Below are 15,453 nucleotides of genomic sequence, written 5' to 3'. Positions count from 1 at the left end.
AGAAGCAGGCGTGTTTTCTGCAACAGAAGTTTTGCTACTGACTTATCTGCTTCTGCAGGCTTCTGTTATGGCAGGGGGGAGGGAAGAGGGAGATATATCAAACTGGCCTCTACCAAACAATGGTCTCCCCCCTCCCAAAAAAACACACAATGCACCTACACAGCATCAAGCCACCGATTTTTGACAGATCTTCCCACACAACAGTTGTCGGAAGTAAGCTGCAATAAGGCAACGTTGACTCGATCAGGGATGGAGACAGAAAGAGGCTGATCCCAACTGCCAGGTGCCATGGAGAGCCTTGGAACTTATGCCAGGTGCCCCAAATGTGGGGCATGGGTTTATCTGGGGCCAGGGGTTCATCTACTTTGAAGACTGAATATTCTGATTAAATACCAGCCTGATTCCAGATTTGTGCTGGAGGCAACACTGTACTGCAAAGCCAACGCCGGTCCCCTCTCGCCCACCATCCCTTTCACTACTAAATTTGCTTACAGCAGGAACGTCACACAATCATCAGGGGCTTGATGAAGAGAAAGTGGCCGGCTGCCTTAGTCTGATTCAGCCCCTCAGAAGAACTTTGTTTTTGGTCTGCCGAAGTTCAGCCTCGTGAAACATTAACACCACCAAGAGATGACTTTGTGGGATTAAAGTTTATTTATTCCGTTTCCCCCCACTTAAAGGCCATTGTTGAAGCATTTACAGTTTTCCCTAGTGCAAAGGAACAAAAAAGAAAAAAAGCAGTAACCCAGGAAATATTTTTTAGAAAAGAAAGATGCTGCCTTTCGTCCCCCAGGCAACCAAAAGAGAATTCAGGTGTATTACTGCAACATATACACATTAAATATAGTATACAGTCCATGCAGCGGCATAGCCATGGAAGAGGAAGCCGGCACACTCCCTGCCATCAGCACAACACAGTCCGGGTCCCTCCACCATCACCTGCCTCCTATCCCGACTTGAAGAGGAGGATCGCAACCTGCCCCAAGTAGAAATAGATGAAGTGCTTGGTCTCGTGCGTTACGTAGCTGCCGAAATTCCTGCCCACGATGCAGTGCCAAGTAGGGTTGTATTTCTTGTCAAATTCCTGAAGGAAATAGAAGGGGGGGGGGCAAAAAAAAAAAATCTTACTAACACACAATGGATCAAGTTCAGTCTAAAGCTGGGATTTCATTCCTGGACTCTCTTCTGTTCAGTTGGCAGCCAGCCACTGGTATTCCCAATGGACATGGAAGGGTCTGTTTAGCTAGCATGGCTGATAGTTTGTTCCAAGGCTGTTCTACTGCTTAACCAAGAAAACACCTACCCAAACCACCACATTTTCCACAAATCCCTACACAGAACATCTGAACAGAAGACATGATTCTATTTTTTTTCTTGCAAGGTCAACCAGGGAGCTTCATGGTAAAGGGGGGATTTGAATTTGTTCTACTCCATTCTACTCCATCAGTCTGCACCACATGCCCCCCCACAGCTCCCTCTTATGCCAGAGGCATTCATACAGCCACATAAAATAGACAGCTCCTCATAAGAACCGGCTAGATCAGACCACCCAGCTCCGCATCCTTGGGGAGGGGCCAGAGCTCAGGGGCAAACCCAGCACTGAGTCCACCGGAATGAAGCCAAAGACACGTTGGGGACTTCTTTGATGAAGCTGCTTTTTGTGCCAATAAGTTTTAGGTCACTAATGAATGTAAGAACATCAGAAGATCCCTGCTGGATCAGACCAGCGAGGGTCCATCTAGTCCAGCATCCTGTCTCACACAGTGGCCCACCAGTTCCTCTGGAGGTCCAACAACAGGGCATAGAAGCTAAGTCGTTCCCCTGATGTTGCCTCCTGGCATTGATATTTGGAGGTTGACTGCTTCTGAATGTGGAGGTTCCCAGACAATCACATTACTTGCTTGGTTTGAAAAGACATTTTTGTTTTACTAGCAACTGTTTTTATAGCTTTGCAAACTGCCTTGAATACCAGTCTCAGTAGACAGGCAGCGTATAACAGCTCCTAATGAATAAGAATTGTTTACTGCCTCAGAAGAAGAGCTGGTTTTTACATGCTGACTTTCTCTACCACTTAAGGGAGAATCAAACCGGCTTACAATCACCTTCCCTTCCCCTCCCCACAACAGACACCCTGTGAGGTGGGTGGGGCTGAGAGAGTTCAGAGAACTGTGACTAGCCCAAGGTCACTCAGCTGGCTTCATGCGGAGGAATGGGGAAACAAATCCAGTTCACTAGATTAGCGTCCGCAGCTCATGTGGAGGAGCGGGGGATCAAACCCGGTTCTCCATATCAGACTCCACCGCTCTTTACCACTACACCACACTGGCTCTCTGTACAGAAGCCTGTAAAAAGGCAGGATATTAAGAACAAGGTTTGATTTCAAAGGGAGTGTTCAGCCACACTCCACAAAGGTACCCTTAGGAAGGTCTGTGACAGGCCCTTCTGTACAATTCTCGTGAGTAAATACCTCAGGCGCTGGGGTGCTGCAGACCACCAGTGGGATGCTAGAAGGAACTGGAAGAGAAGCATGGGGAGGTGATTGAGCACACGCATTGATGCAGATGCTGCCTGGTTCCCCCCATACATTATTATGAGCCAATAGTTGGCTCCTTCTTTTCGTTCTCCATCCTACTGTAAATGAGCCCCGTGGCGCAGAGTGGTAAGCTGCAGCACTTCAAAGCTCTGCTCAGAACCTGAGTTCGATCCTGACGAAAGTTGGTTTCAGGTAGCCGGCTCAAGGGCGACTCAGCCTTCCATCCTTCCAAAGTCGGTAAAAGGAGTACCCAGCTGGCTGGGGGTAAAGTGTAGACGACTGGGGGAAGCAACTGCAAACCACCCTCTAAACACACACTGCCTAGTAAATGTCGGGATGTGACATCACCCCATGGGGCAGCTCTCTCTATGGGGAAATCCTTCATACTGGAAGATTAAGGCGAACACGTGTGATGAAGAGAAGCTGACTCCTTCCTTTACCTTTCCTACTGCAAGCAGAGATGCAGATGTATGTAAACTCCACCAGACCCTCCTCTGCCTGGGATTGCTTAAATTAACAACCTGCACACATACCCTGGCTCAGTTACAGAATATGCCTTTGTAAAGCTGATCTTCTCTTTTTGTAGGACTTTCAGAGAGCAGCTAATGTTGGTCTGCGGTAGAACAGTTAGATTCGAGTCCAGCTGCACCTCAGAGACCAGCAAGTCACAGCTCCCTTTGTCAGATACGACAAAGGTATCTGACCAAGGGAGCTTTGGCTCTCAAAAGCTTACACACTGAACCATCTTCAAGTACTTGAAGGGCTGTCATATAGAGGATGGTGCCAAGTTGTTTTCTGTTGCCCCAGGAGGTCAGACCAGAACCAACGGGTTGAAATTAAATCAAAAGAGTTTCCGTCTAGACAGTAGGAAGAATTTTCTAACAGTTGGAGCGGTTCCTCAGTGGAATAGGCTTCCTCGGGAGGTGGTGAGCTCTCCTTCCCTGGAGGTTTTTAAGCAGAGGCTAGATGGCCATCTGTCAGCACAGCTGATTCTATGACCTTAGGCAGATCATGAGAGGGAGGGCATCTTGGCCATCTTCTGGGCATGAAGTATGGGTCACTGGGGGTGTGGGGGGAGGTAGTTGTGATTTTCCTGCATTGTGCAGAGGGTTGGACTAGATGATCCTGGTGATTCCTTTCAACTCCATGATTTTAAGAAACTCTTGTCCATCTCTAAGGTTCAACTGGACTTAAATCTAAGGTGCAACTGGACTTAAATCTAAGGTGCAACTGGACTTAAATCTAACTGTTGGTTTCTCAGCAAGCCTACAACAATCCTCCAATGCCACAATATACCAAGACCATGGCAGGCAAGACACTTTCCTGAACACTATTCCATGGGCCAACAGAATGTTAGTAAGTACTGAGGGGGCTTGAGCTCAGTGGGAGACCACCACCTTGGCATGCGCCCGGCCCCTGGCTCAATTCCTGACATCTCCAGGCAGTAGGTGTCATACATGAAGCTGCCTTATACTGAATCTGGCCACGGTCCATCAAGGTCAGCATCGTTTTCTCTGACAGGCAGCAACTCTCCAGGGTCTTTGGCAGAGAAAGGTATTCCACATCAACTACCACCTGATCTTTTTATCGGGAGATGTCAAGGATTGAACCTGGGACCTCCTGTGTGCCAAGCAGCTGCTCTACCTCTGAGCCACGGCCACTCACCTTACCTTTCCGTGCTCAAGACCCTTGAGAGCCACTGCCAGAGTAGACAACACTAAGCTCGACAGACCAAGGGCCTGCCCCTGTACACATCACATTTACATGTTTGATTCCTGCAGTGCTCTGAAGAGAAGCAAGAGAGTTGGCTGGCTTGAACACACCATGCTGACCTTTTTGAACTGAGCAATGCTGCATTTTCTAGGAGCGGAGGAAAATAGGGGTCATCTTTTGAATCAAGAGCATCACAAAGATTTCTAAAGGCTTCCTTTACTTGCCAACAGTCTCCACTTCGGGTCAGTTATCTATTTGCACTGAATATGCCATTTAAAAAAAAAGAACTCACATCCTTATATAAATACTTGTGTTTGGCACCTTTCAGGTAAGGCGGAGAGATCTGCCTGCTTTTGACTGATATTGCTTTTACAGCTCCCGCAAACTCTTACTTTTCCTTTTTGCTGCCCTTCAGATTCTATTGAGAGCCAGAGAGATGCAGAAGTTGAGAGTCAGACGAGGATCTGTGAGCCCCAAGCTTCAATCCCCCTACCCCAAAAGCTCACTGAGTGACACTGGGCCAGTCACACACCGAGCCTACCTCACAGGGTTACTGTGAAAATAAACTGGAGGACAGAAGACACTTTGGGTCCCCACTGGGGAGAACAGTATAAATGAAGTAAATTTAAATAAGTATTACTGCCATTTATCGAGTGATTTTAAGAAACCCATTTTGACTGGACCAAAGGTCCATCTGATCCAGCATCCCATTGCAAGCCAGCGCCGGAAGAGGCTGCTTTCAAAATGCACAAGCACTCAGTTGTCCCTTGCCTTATGTGTGGTACTCCAGCACACTGCCCCCAAACCTGGAGGTTCTATTCCGAACTATCAAAGCTAATAAGAACTCTGTTGGATCAGAGCAAAAAAACCACCCAGCCTACCATTCTAGTTGGCCAACCAGCCTACCATCCAGCTGCCAACCAGATGCCCTGAGGACAGATCGCCTTAAAGCACAGAAACATGGGTACCCCCAGTTTGCTCAAGAAATTTTTGTGGACTCCCAAAGCCTTCTCTTCCTCCTCCCAGGCCACCAGACCTTGCACAGCCCCCTTTCTGCAAGCCACCTGTGCCCCACGGAGGCCTCGGTTTTCTAACACCCTCATCAGCGACACTTGAAAAGTCAGTTTAAAAACAATGTTTGTGCATGACCAACAGGGTCAGATCTCCGAAGGCAGCCAATTCTACAAGGGCTACCAGGCCTAGGGCCCTGAGCCAAATTCTAATCTCATCCCTTGATCAGAGGGGACTTTGTACCTGAGCCCACAAGAAACTTTGTTGTCAGCCAGAGGCTACCTGAACAGAGTGGGAAAGAGCCTGGAAAAAGTATCCAGAGGTGGACACAAAAAAAGATCCGCCTCGCCAAACTAGAACATCCTGAACTCAACTGAAAGCCACCCCTGGCTATTATGGCCTATGGAGACGGCTATAGCAGCTCTCGTAAGGGGGGGAATCCGTCACACCGGAAGATTAAGGCGTGTGATGAAGAGAAGCTGATTCCTTCCCTTTTGGGATTTTTTCCTTGATTCCAGCTTCAGTTTTATCATCCAGAATCAAAAAATTGATTAAGGATTTGATACATGAGGACCAAGCAGGTTTTGTCCCAGGAAGACAAATTAAGGATAATGTAAGGATGCTTTTAGATGCTTTGGAGTATTACGAACAGAATCCCCAACAGAAAGCAGCCTTTGTTTTCCTAGATGCGGAGAAAGCTTTTGATATGGTATCTTGGGATTATATGAAAAAGACTTTGGAAATAATGAATTTTGGAGTAAATTTAAGAGCTATTGATGCTATATATACTAAACAGCAAGTGAAAATACTGGTTAATGAATCAATGTCAGGAGATTGTATTATACAAAAAGGGACGAGACAAAGGTGTCCACTTTCTCCTTTATTGTTCATTTTGGTTTTGGAGTCTTTATGTTGTATGATTCGAGAATCTAAAGATGTAAATGGACTAAAAATAAGTAAACAGGAGTATAAATTGAGGGCGTTCGCTGACTATCTGCTATTGATTTTGGATGACCCTAACCGATCTGCAATTAAATTGAAAGAGATATTGGACTCTTACAGTAGGATTTAAAATTAATCAGGAGAAAACGCAGATGATTTTTAAGAATGTTTCTGGCTTAGAACAACAGCATTTTATTATCTTGATAAACTGCCAGAAAGCGGCTAAAGTGAAATACTTGGGAATTTGGATCTCTACTAAAAATGTGGATATGATGTTTAACAATTATATTAAACTGTGGGAAGAAATAAAGAGAGATATGATGATTTGGACAAATAAGAATTTATCTTTACTAGGACGTATCTCGACAGTACAAATGAATATATTACCAAGACTATTGTTTTTGTTTCAGAATCTTCCTATTATATTCCAAGTAAAGTACTTTGATACATGGAAAAAGGACTTATTGAATTTTATCTGGCAAGGCAAGAAGCCAAGGATTGCATATAAGTATTTGATTGACTCAAAAGAGAGAGGTGGACTTGCATTTCCAAACTTTAAATTATATGCTGAAGCGGCTGCTTTAGTATGGCTGAAAGACTGGATGGATTTAAAAAATACTCGTTTATTGGATTTAGAAGGGTATGACAATAGAAGTGGATGGCATGGTTATTTGTGGTACAATAAAGTTACAATTATTAGAAGTAAAAACAACATTATGGATTTCCTCACAAGAGATGTTAACTTTACGCCCATTATGACCTGCCCAGTTTTTAACTTATCAGGATCTTTTGAAATGGGAAGGCACAACATGTTCACAATTGATCTGCTTCAGGATGAGAAAAATTACAGAGAATGCATGGACCCCCACTCCCAAGAGTCCATAGAGGAACACTGCCCAAGGAAACATGCAGGCCCAGCAACAGCGTTACATCCCCCCGACGACTGGCATCTGCCTCTGAACAGGGCAATGGTTATTTTAAACCATCCTAACTAAGAGCCATCAATGGCCTTCTGTCCCATTGCAGGCCTTGTAGCCACTTGTATTGGAATTTTATTGGAAGTGTTTTGTCTTAATTGTTGGAAGCTGTGCATTTAGCAATGTGCTAACAAGCATTTATCAAAATACACACCCCACAGTAAATAAGGTTCCATACAGCTCCGCTCTTGGATGCGCCGTGCTTCTGCCTCGCAGAATTGGGAACAGAAGAACACTAAGAGGGAAGCTAGAAGCAACCTCAGCACTATTCTGACCCAGAAATCTTATGTTCCATGGGGAACACTTTGCTAGCATGGAAGAGAACCTGACTGCCGGTTTTCCCCCAGGGCTAGAACTAAGATGAGGACTACTAGATGCTTGGAGCCAAAAATCCAGCAGACTATTTCCAATCAATAAGGCTGTTCTTCACCTCTGCAGCTGCTCACCATATGCACTGACCCCTCAGCTCACTCTCCCCTCCAGTTTGCTTCCCATCCCATCTCCTATTCTCAATAAGCACTTTTTGGTAACTCCAGCTTACTGCATTGAGTTTCGTGATAAATATAAGTGCACAGCAGTACAAAGAGGAGCCCCAGCAGAGCTCTCACCTGGGCACTGACTGACCTTGCTCCTGCATAGCTTCAGCACAGCTGCTGTATTACCTGACCTCCAGCCACACATGTACACACCTGGGCCCTTTGATGGACCCCACCCCTTGGGATCTTCTGACTGCCCAGCACAACTCAGCCACAACCCCTTGCCCAGCTGGGTGACCTTGCCTAGCTCTTCTGTGGCAGGCAGAGGAACCATTCACTGCCACCACAAGATCTATTTGTGCACCCACACCTCTGAATGAGTTCTAGGAGCTGCTAAATCTAAACAGCTAAAATGGACCTCTGGATTCTCAGTTGCAGGGAGTGGGGGCGTTGGCTTCTATGTCCTGCCTGGGTTTTCCTGAACACACAAACACAGGAAGCTGTCTTATATTGAATCAGAGCATTGGTCCATCAAAGTCCACTCAGAATGGCTGTGGGATCTCAGGCAGGCCTTTCACATCACCCAACTATATCATCCTTTAAACTGGAGATGCCGGGAATTGAACCTGGAAGCTTCTGCATGCCAAGTGGAGGCTTTGCCACTGAGCCAGAGTCCTTCCCCTGCATGTGGCTAAACACTGTTGGATATAGAGGAGTAGCATTATATGTCACAGATGCGTACACTTGTGAAGAAGGAAATGAATCTGAGCAAGGAAGTTCAGTCGAGACTATGGGTAAAAATAAAAGGAGTAAGAAATAATAGTGATATTATGGTGGGGGTCTGCTATCGACCACCAAACCAGGCAGAGGACTTGGATGAGACACTCCTAGACCAGACTACAAAGTTCTCAAAGAGACGGGACATGGTGGTCATGGGAGATTTTAACTACCTGGATATCTGTTGGAAATCCAACTCTAAAAATGCAGGATCCAATAAATTCCTGACTTGTCTTGCTGACAACTTCCTTTTCCAGAAAGTGGACAGGGAAACAAGGGGGTCTGCTATCTTAGATTTGATTCTCACCAACAGGGAAGAACTGGTTGATGAGGTTAAAGTAGTACCCACCCTGGGTAGTAGTGACCATGTAATCTTGGAATTTACAATCTTGGGGAAAGGAAAAACTGTACGTAATCAGGCATAGGTTCGACTTTAGGAGAGCTAATTTTAACAAACTTAAACTTATGCTGGATAGAATCCCATGGTCAGAAATACTTAAGGAGAAGGGAGTTCAAGAAGGGTGAAATGAAATACTGAAGGCACAATCACAAACCATTCCTATGAGAAGGAAAAATGGGAGGAGCCTAAAGAGGTCAGAGGATGCTTATTAAATTTGCAGATACTAAATTGGGAGCAAATACAGTAGAAGACAGAGCCAGGATACAGGATGATCTTGACAGGCTGGAGAATTGGGCTAAAACTAATAAAATGCACTTCAACTAAGACAAATGTAAAGTTCTGCATTTAGGTAGGAAAAATCAAATGCATCATTATAGGATGGGGAGACTTGTCTCAGCAGTAGTGTGTGCGAAAAGGATCTTGGGGTCTTAGTAGACCAAACACTGAACATGAGTCAGCAATGTGATGCAGTAGCCAAAAAGGCAAATGTGATCTTGGGCTGCATCAACAGAAGTATAGTGGCCAGATCACGTGAAGTGATGGTATGGCTTTACTCTGCTCTGGTTAGACCTCACCTACAGTATTGTGTTCAGTTTTGGGCACTGCAATTTAAGAAGGTTGTAGACAAGCTAGAATGTGTTGAGGGGAGGGCAACAAAGTGGTCTGGAAACCAAGTCCTATGAGGAAAGGCTGAAGGAGCTGGGTATATTTAGCCTGAAGAGGGAAAGACTGAGAGGGGATATGATAACCATCTTCAAGTACTTAAAGGGCTGTCATATAGAGGATGGTGCTGAGTTGTTTTCTGTTGCCCCAGAAGGTCAGACCAGAATCAATGGGTTGAAATTAAATCAAAAGCGTTTCCATCTAGACATTAGAAGAATTTTCTAACAGTTAGAGCAGTTCCTCAGTGGAACAGGCTTCCTCGGGAGGTGGTAAGCTCTCCTTCCCTGGAGCAATGCTGATTCTATGACCGTAGGTAGATGAGAGGGGAGGGCATCTTGGCCATCTTCTGGGCATGAAGTATGGGTCACTGGGTGTGTGTGGTGGGGAGGTAGTTGTGAGTTTCCTGCACTGTGCAGGAGGTTGGACTAGATGACCCTGGTAGTCCCTTCCAACTATGATTCTATGAAAGGATTCTGGATTAGGAGGGGACCCTTGGTCTCATCTAGCAGGGTTCTAGCAGAGAGCCAGCATGGTGTAGTGGCTAAGAGCGGTGGTTTGGAGCGATGAACTCTGATCTGGAGAACCAGGTTTGATTCCCCACTCCTACACACGAAGCCAGCTGGGTGACCTTGGGCTAGTCACAGTCTCTCAGCCCCACCTACCTCACAGAGCATCTGTTGTGGGGAGGGGAAGGGAAGGCGATTGTAAGCCAGTTTGATTCTCCCTTAAGTGGTAGCGAAAGTTGACATATAAAAACCAATTCTTTTTCCAGCACTAATGCATCAAGAGTCTCACTCAGTACAGGCCAGTTTCACACACTCTTGGGGTGGGGAGGAAACCTTCCACAAACCTTCCACTGCTGCCTCCTCTGCTTACTGTTCTTATGGGGACCTACTCATCTGTCTGCCTGGCTGTAACTCAGATGTTATGATTTAAGGGCGCCATCGGACATTTTGTCCTTTATTTAATTATTTCATAGGGCTATTTTAATAGTTGTTTTAATGATGTTTTCATCCTGTTTTATTGTACTATATGCTTGTATAGATTGTGAGCTGCTCTGAGCCTGGTCTTGGCCGGGGTAGAGATGGGACAAAATAAATAAAGAGGAAGCTGTTGCTTAGCAGCAAGCCAGATGCCTCGCAGCCAAAAGGGCCCAGATTCACTCTCGGGCACCTCCAACTAGACGAATCCCCAGAGCTGGCAAAGATTTCCTGGCTCAAGGTCAGAGACAGTGCCAAGCTCCACAGACCAACGATCTGACTCACTAAGAGGCACATACCTTTCTTTACAGGGAAGGCCCTATCCAAACCCCTCTTTGGAAAAGGCTGGCAAATGCTCCAATCGGAGAAAGCCACAACAATAATATCTTTGTGTAATTGGTGAGACAGTATGGTGTAGCAGTTAGAGCATCTAACCAGGATCCGGGAGACCCAGGTATGAATCCTCCCACTCTGCCATGGCCACTCACTCTCAACCTAACCTACCTCACAAGGTTGTTGTGAGGATAAAGTAAGCGAGGGGAGAATAATGTTGCAAACGGCTTTAGGTCCCCAACGGGAAGAAAAGCAGGAGATACAAAAATAAACCAGACCTAGCCAACCCCTGGTTCAGCCCAATGGGGCTCTTCCTTGGCACACCCATCCCACACTACAGGGACCCCAAAGATACCTTTTTAATGTACGCCGCAATGTCCTTCTCTATGTTGTACTTCTCCATCGCCTGCGTGGCACAGTCGACGGCATCCTGCTGCATGTCCTCGGACATGTCCGCATTCTTGATCACAGCCTTTCTATCCGACATGATGGACCTGTGGGAAGAGAGACCGAGATAAAGGCCGCATGACCAACAGCGCTGCAGCTGAGCTCCAGGAGCATCACAACAGAATCCTGCTATGTGCTCTGGCTGGGTAGTTTCCAGCCAACCTGACCTCCAGTCACCTCCTGATACCCTGACTTTAGGTGCCCTCACCTTCTGAGGGGAGATGGGCAGCAACCCGAGAAACAGCCAGAGTGGCGTAGTGGTTACGAGCGGTGGAGTCTGATCTGGAGAACCGGGTTTGATTCCCCACTCCTACACACGAAGCCAGCTGAGTGACCCAGGGCAAGTTACAGCTCTTGTTAGAGCTCTCTCAGCCTCACCTACCCCACAGGGTGTCTGTTGTAGTTGAAGGGAAGGGGCTTGTAAGCCGGTTTGAGTCTCCCTTCTCAGTTGTGGGCCAAAAACCGTGGAACTCCTTCCCCAGGGATATCTGTCTGTCCATCACTGTCACCCCCAGCAGATGAAGACTTTTTTTGTTTCGTCTGTTATTTCCTCAATAATTTTTCCTGCCCTTTTTAAAATTTATGTTTCATACACATACAGCCAGTGTGTGGTGGAGAGTGTGTTGGACTAGGATCTGGGAGACCCAAATACGAATCCCAACTCTGCCATAAAGCTTACTGGGCAACCTTGGGCCAGTCACACGCTCTCAGCCTAACCTACCTCAGTGTTGTTGTAAGGATAACATGGAAGAGAAAGATGGTATATAAAGGAAGTAAATAACAAATAAGCATTTTAGTTTTGCCCTGACCTGGATGGCCCAGGCTAGCCTGATCTCATCAGATCTCAGAAGCTAAGCAGGGTCAGCCCTGGTTAGTATTTGGATGGGAGACCACCAAGGAAGTCCAGGGTTGCTGTGCAGAGGAAGGCACTGGCAAACCACCTCTGTTAGTCTCTTGCCATGAAAACCCCAAAAGGGGTTGCCATAAGTCGGTTGCGACTTGAAGGCACTTTACACACCCACATTTTAGTTTTATTATATGTTTTTATACTACTCTGGTCTTACTTGTTAACTACCTTGCTGAACACGACTGGGTAGAAAGGTGGGTTATAAACCTTGTAAAATAATGATATAAGAATGTTCTGAGATTCCAGAAAACTGGGCCATTACTCTGCCAGTGATTTTTGGCTATGATCCTCTGCATGTTTATGTGGGAATAAATCCCAACAAACTCAACAGGGACTTTCTAAGTACACAGAACTGGGCTACACACTTCCTTTTGTTTACAGTTGTCTTTATAAAAGAAGCCCACAGGAGTTGCTAGACCACATTTATTACAGCAGCCTAACACAAATAATTTGCTGCTTAAGCAAACTTTGTAAGGATCCCATGCCTAATACAGTCTATCAGATACTTGACCATATCGACCTACCCACCCACCCACAGCATTTGCAGCCCAGGAATTGGGAAATATCTCAAGCGGGCCTCCTTATCAAGCCATGGAAGAGGGGTCCTGCTCACATCAAGGCGATTCACAACTGACATGGGCCTCCTCTATCAATGGCAAAATGAACTACCCTGCAAGCAAGAGAATGTCTTGCTTCCATCCGTACTAAAGGTCTTAAAGGGAGAAGAAGATTGGCAGCAAACATGAATAACTAGCAAGCTGTACCCTACAATCAATGCAGTGTCTTCGGATGGGAAGAAAGGTCTATTGCTTGAAAGAATGGATAATGTTCCCTATAAAGGGAAGCAAGTCTTGGTTTAGAGAACACATAGATGGGAGACAAAGTTGGCAGCTACGCCACCCACCTTTTACCCAACAGACTCAGAGTATGCTTGCTTTCTTCCCTGCTTTTCCTCCATGGAGGTCAGAGCATTAGATAGGTCCCCCCTTTATCCTCACACCCACCCTGTGAGGTAGGCTGGGGAGGGGGAGAGAGAAACACACAATGATCTTCTTGACAGCCTCCTAGCCAGGTGATGACTTGAAGTCTGGCCTCATTCCTAGCCCAGCACAAAGGCAATTACTATACTGGCATGCACGCACCACTCCTTATTGCAACTTAGAAGCTATATAAATGTATTATGGTAGAAGCATTCTATGAACCACATAGGCGTGTGTGTGTGTGTGTGTGTGTATATACACACACACACACACCACTTGGGCGGCCCTCACAAGGCAGAATATACATTTTGCAATGAGAGGCTGCATTTCCAGAAGCAGTATCTTTGGCTGGAAGACTTTTGAACACCATGTGCATAACATCACAGCCCTATTTACAAGGTAGTGGTTGCCTGTAGAATCTGTGTACAGTGTACTCTTAATTTTTCTTCAATGCATGTCTAGCTGAATGTGTGATTTAAAGCCCACCTTTATCCAGGAATGGGGTCCCTGACTTAATTTGTAATTTGTAGGCTGGATCTCTTACAAACAGATGTACTTAAGTATATGCACAGTGTACATGTCTTCAGTGTAACACATGAACAGGGCTATGAAAAGTGAAGGGTAGAAAAGGGAATGTTCAGGAGGTGCCTGAAGGCCCAGCATTCCACTACCTTCGTAGTTTGCTTTTCATAGCAGAGCACCACTGAAATCACAATCCAGTCAAAGAAATCCAATCAGAGATGATCACCCCACTCCCAACCGGTGTAGTGGTTAGAGCATCTTGGAGACCCAGGTTCAAATCCCCATGGGAGCTTGTTGAGTGACCTTGGGCCAGTCACATACAGCCTAAACTACATCACAAGGTTGTTGTGAGAATAAAATGGAGAGAACAACATAAGCAGCTTTGGGGAGAAAGGCAGGGCATAAATGAAGTAAGTTTCCGAAAACTGGGACAGCCTACTGTGGCTAACTTCGCAGTTTGTAATGCAAAGGACTGGAATCAGGCCCAATCTACAGGACCCATACAATCAAGTAGCAATGCTCTACCTGAGCTACACCACTTCAGGCTGCCTGCAGGGTGGTGGGGGAATGAAGAATCGCCCTGCACAGAGGAAACAAGGTTAAGCCAAACTATCTCCCTCTTGCATACAGACAACTTGCGTAATGAAAGTTCACTGAAATGTGCAATTCCTCATCTGCTGCTGGAAATAGTACAGCCCAGCCAAACCTTTACTACCAACTTCTGCCACACATCTGCAGCAAAACTGGGCCTTTGTTTCATCCAACAGTTCTGCTTCTCCTGCTTAGTCTTTTTAAGGGTCTACCTGAAGCAGCAACCTTTTTTACCCCTTCCTATCAGGTAGCACAAGCTACCACTGATACACAGCACTGACACTTCACCCACACCTCCTTCTAAGGGCTTAGATACTACGCTGGGTGCAGGATCTCTACCACCCTTGCCAAGATCTGCAGTTCCAAAAGGCTTTGTTGCCCACACTTACTCACACAAACACCACCCGCCTCCGTAGCTTGTTCACAGACTAGGGCTCAATGGCATAAACAGCCTTTTCCACATGAATGTCAGCCTCCCTCCGCCTCCCCTCAGCAGCCTCAGTCACGGAGACTGCAGGGCAGCAAGGGACCCAATCAGTGCTCCGGCATGCTGCAGAGAAGCCACCAAAATCTCTCTGGGCTCGTCTCCTCCTAAGTCAAAGTACATCATCCCCCAGCCAGCAGCCTGGTGAACAGTAACTACTCAATGGGGCTAGAGATTACAGCTGGGAACTCTCAGCGCAATCACTCGGTCACAATGACCAGCACTTTGTGAAGGGAGGAGAGGATGCAAGCCACAGCCGTTAAATGAATCTCGCTAGTTCTGTAGCTACTAGGTTGTTTGCAGCCCAGCCCCCAACATACCAAAACCCAGCACCCCCTTTGCAATATTCACAAACCATCTGCTTGCTTAGCCCTCCCAAAGCACTCTGCACATATGTGCATGCTGGCAACCTTACAACAGGCATGCAAGTTAAGCCATCCCTCTCATAATGCAGATCAGAGGCCAAACGCGTGACAGCCTGTCTAAGGCCACTTAGAGAGTTTGCTACAGAGGTGTGATCTGGAGACTCCTGATATCATGGCACTTGTTCTTTTCGCCATGGCGCTGCACCAGATCACCACTCGGAACCAGTTCATAGTGCTATGGACAAGCAGCTATTTTCCACGCCAGGCAGGTCTCAGACTGGTTTGGATTTGCAGCACAAATAGTTTGGGGACCTGGTCAAAGAAGCGCCCAGCAGACTCACAGAACTTCCGT

The 15,453-nt window shown here is 46.4% G+C and overlaps 1 protein-coding gene across 1 annotated transcript; it reads right to left on the bottom strand.

Annotated features, from left to right (window-relative positions):
• Positions 1 to 925: 925 nt before the first annotated feature.
• DYNLL2 (dynein light chain LC8-type 2) lies at positions 926 to 11,303 on the bottom strand. Its single transcript, XM_056865139.1, has 2 exons — positions 11,161 to 11,303; positions 926 to 1,084 (listed from the first exon to the last, which is right to left on the bottom strand). The coding sequence occupies exons 1-2, from the start codon at positions 11,290 to 11,292 to the stop codon at positions 947 to 949; spliced, it is 270 nt and encodes an 89-aa protein (XP_056721117.1). The 5' UTR covers positions 11,293 to 11,303; the 3' UTR covers positions 926 to 946.
• Between the last annotated feature and the right edge of the window lie 4,150 nt (positions 11,304 to 15,453).

This window comes from Euleptes europaea, chromosome 19, assembly GCF_029931775.1.
Source record: "Euleptes europaea isolate rEulEur1 chromosome 19, rEulEur1.hap1, whole genome shotgun sequence".
In the NCBI taxonomy this organism is placed as follows: domain Eukaryota; kingdom Metazoa; phylum Chordata; class Lepidosauria; order Squamata; family Sphaerodactylidae; genus Euleptes; species Euleptes europaea.
The sequence above is the reverse complement of the archived record's forward strand: the minus strand, read 5'-3'. Positions and strand labels throughout refer to the sequence as shown.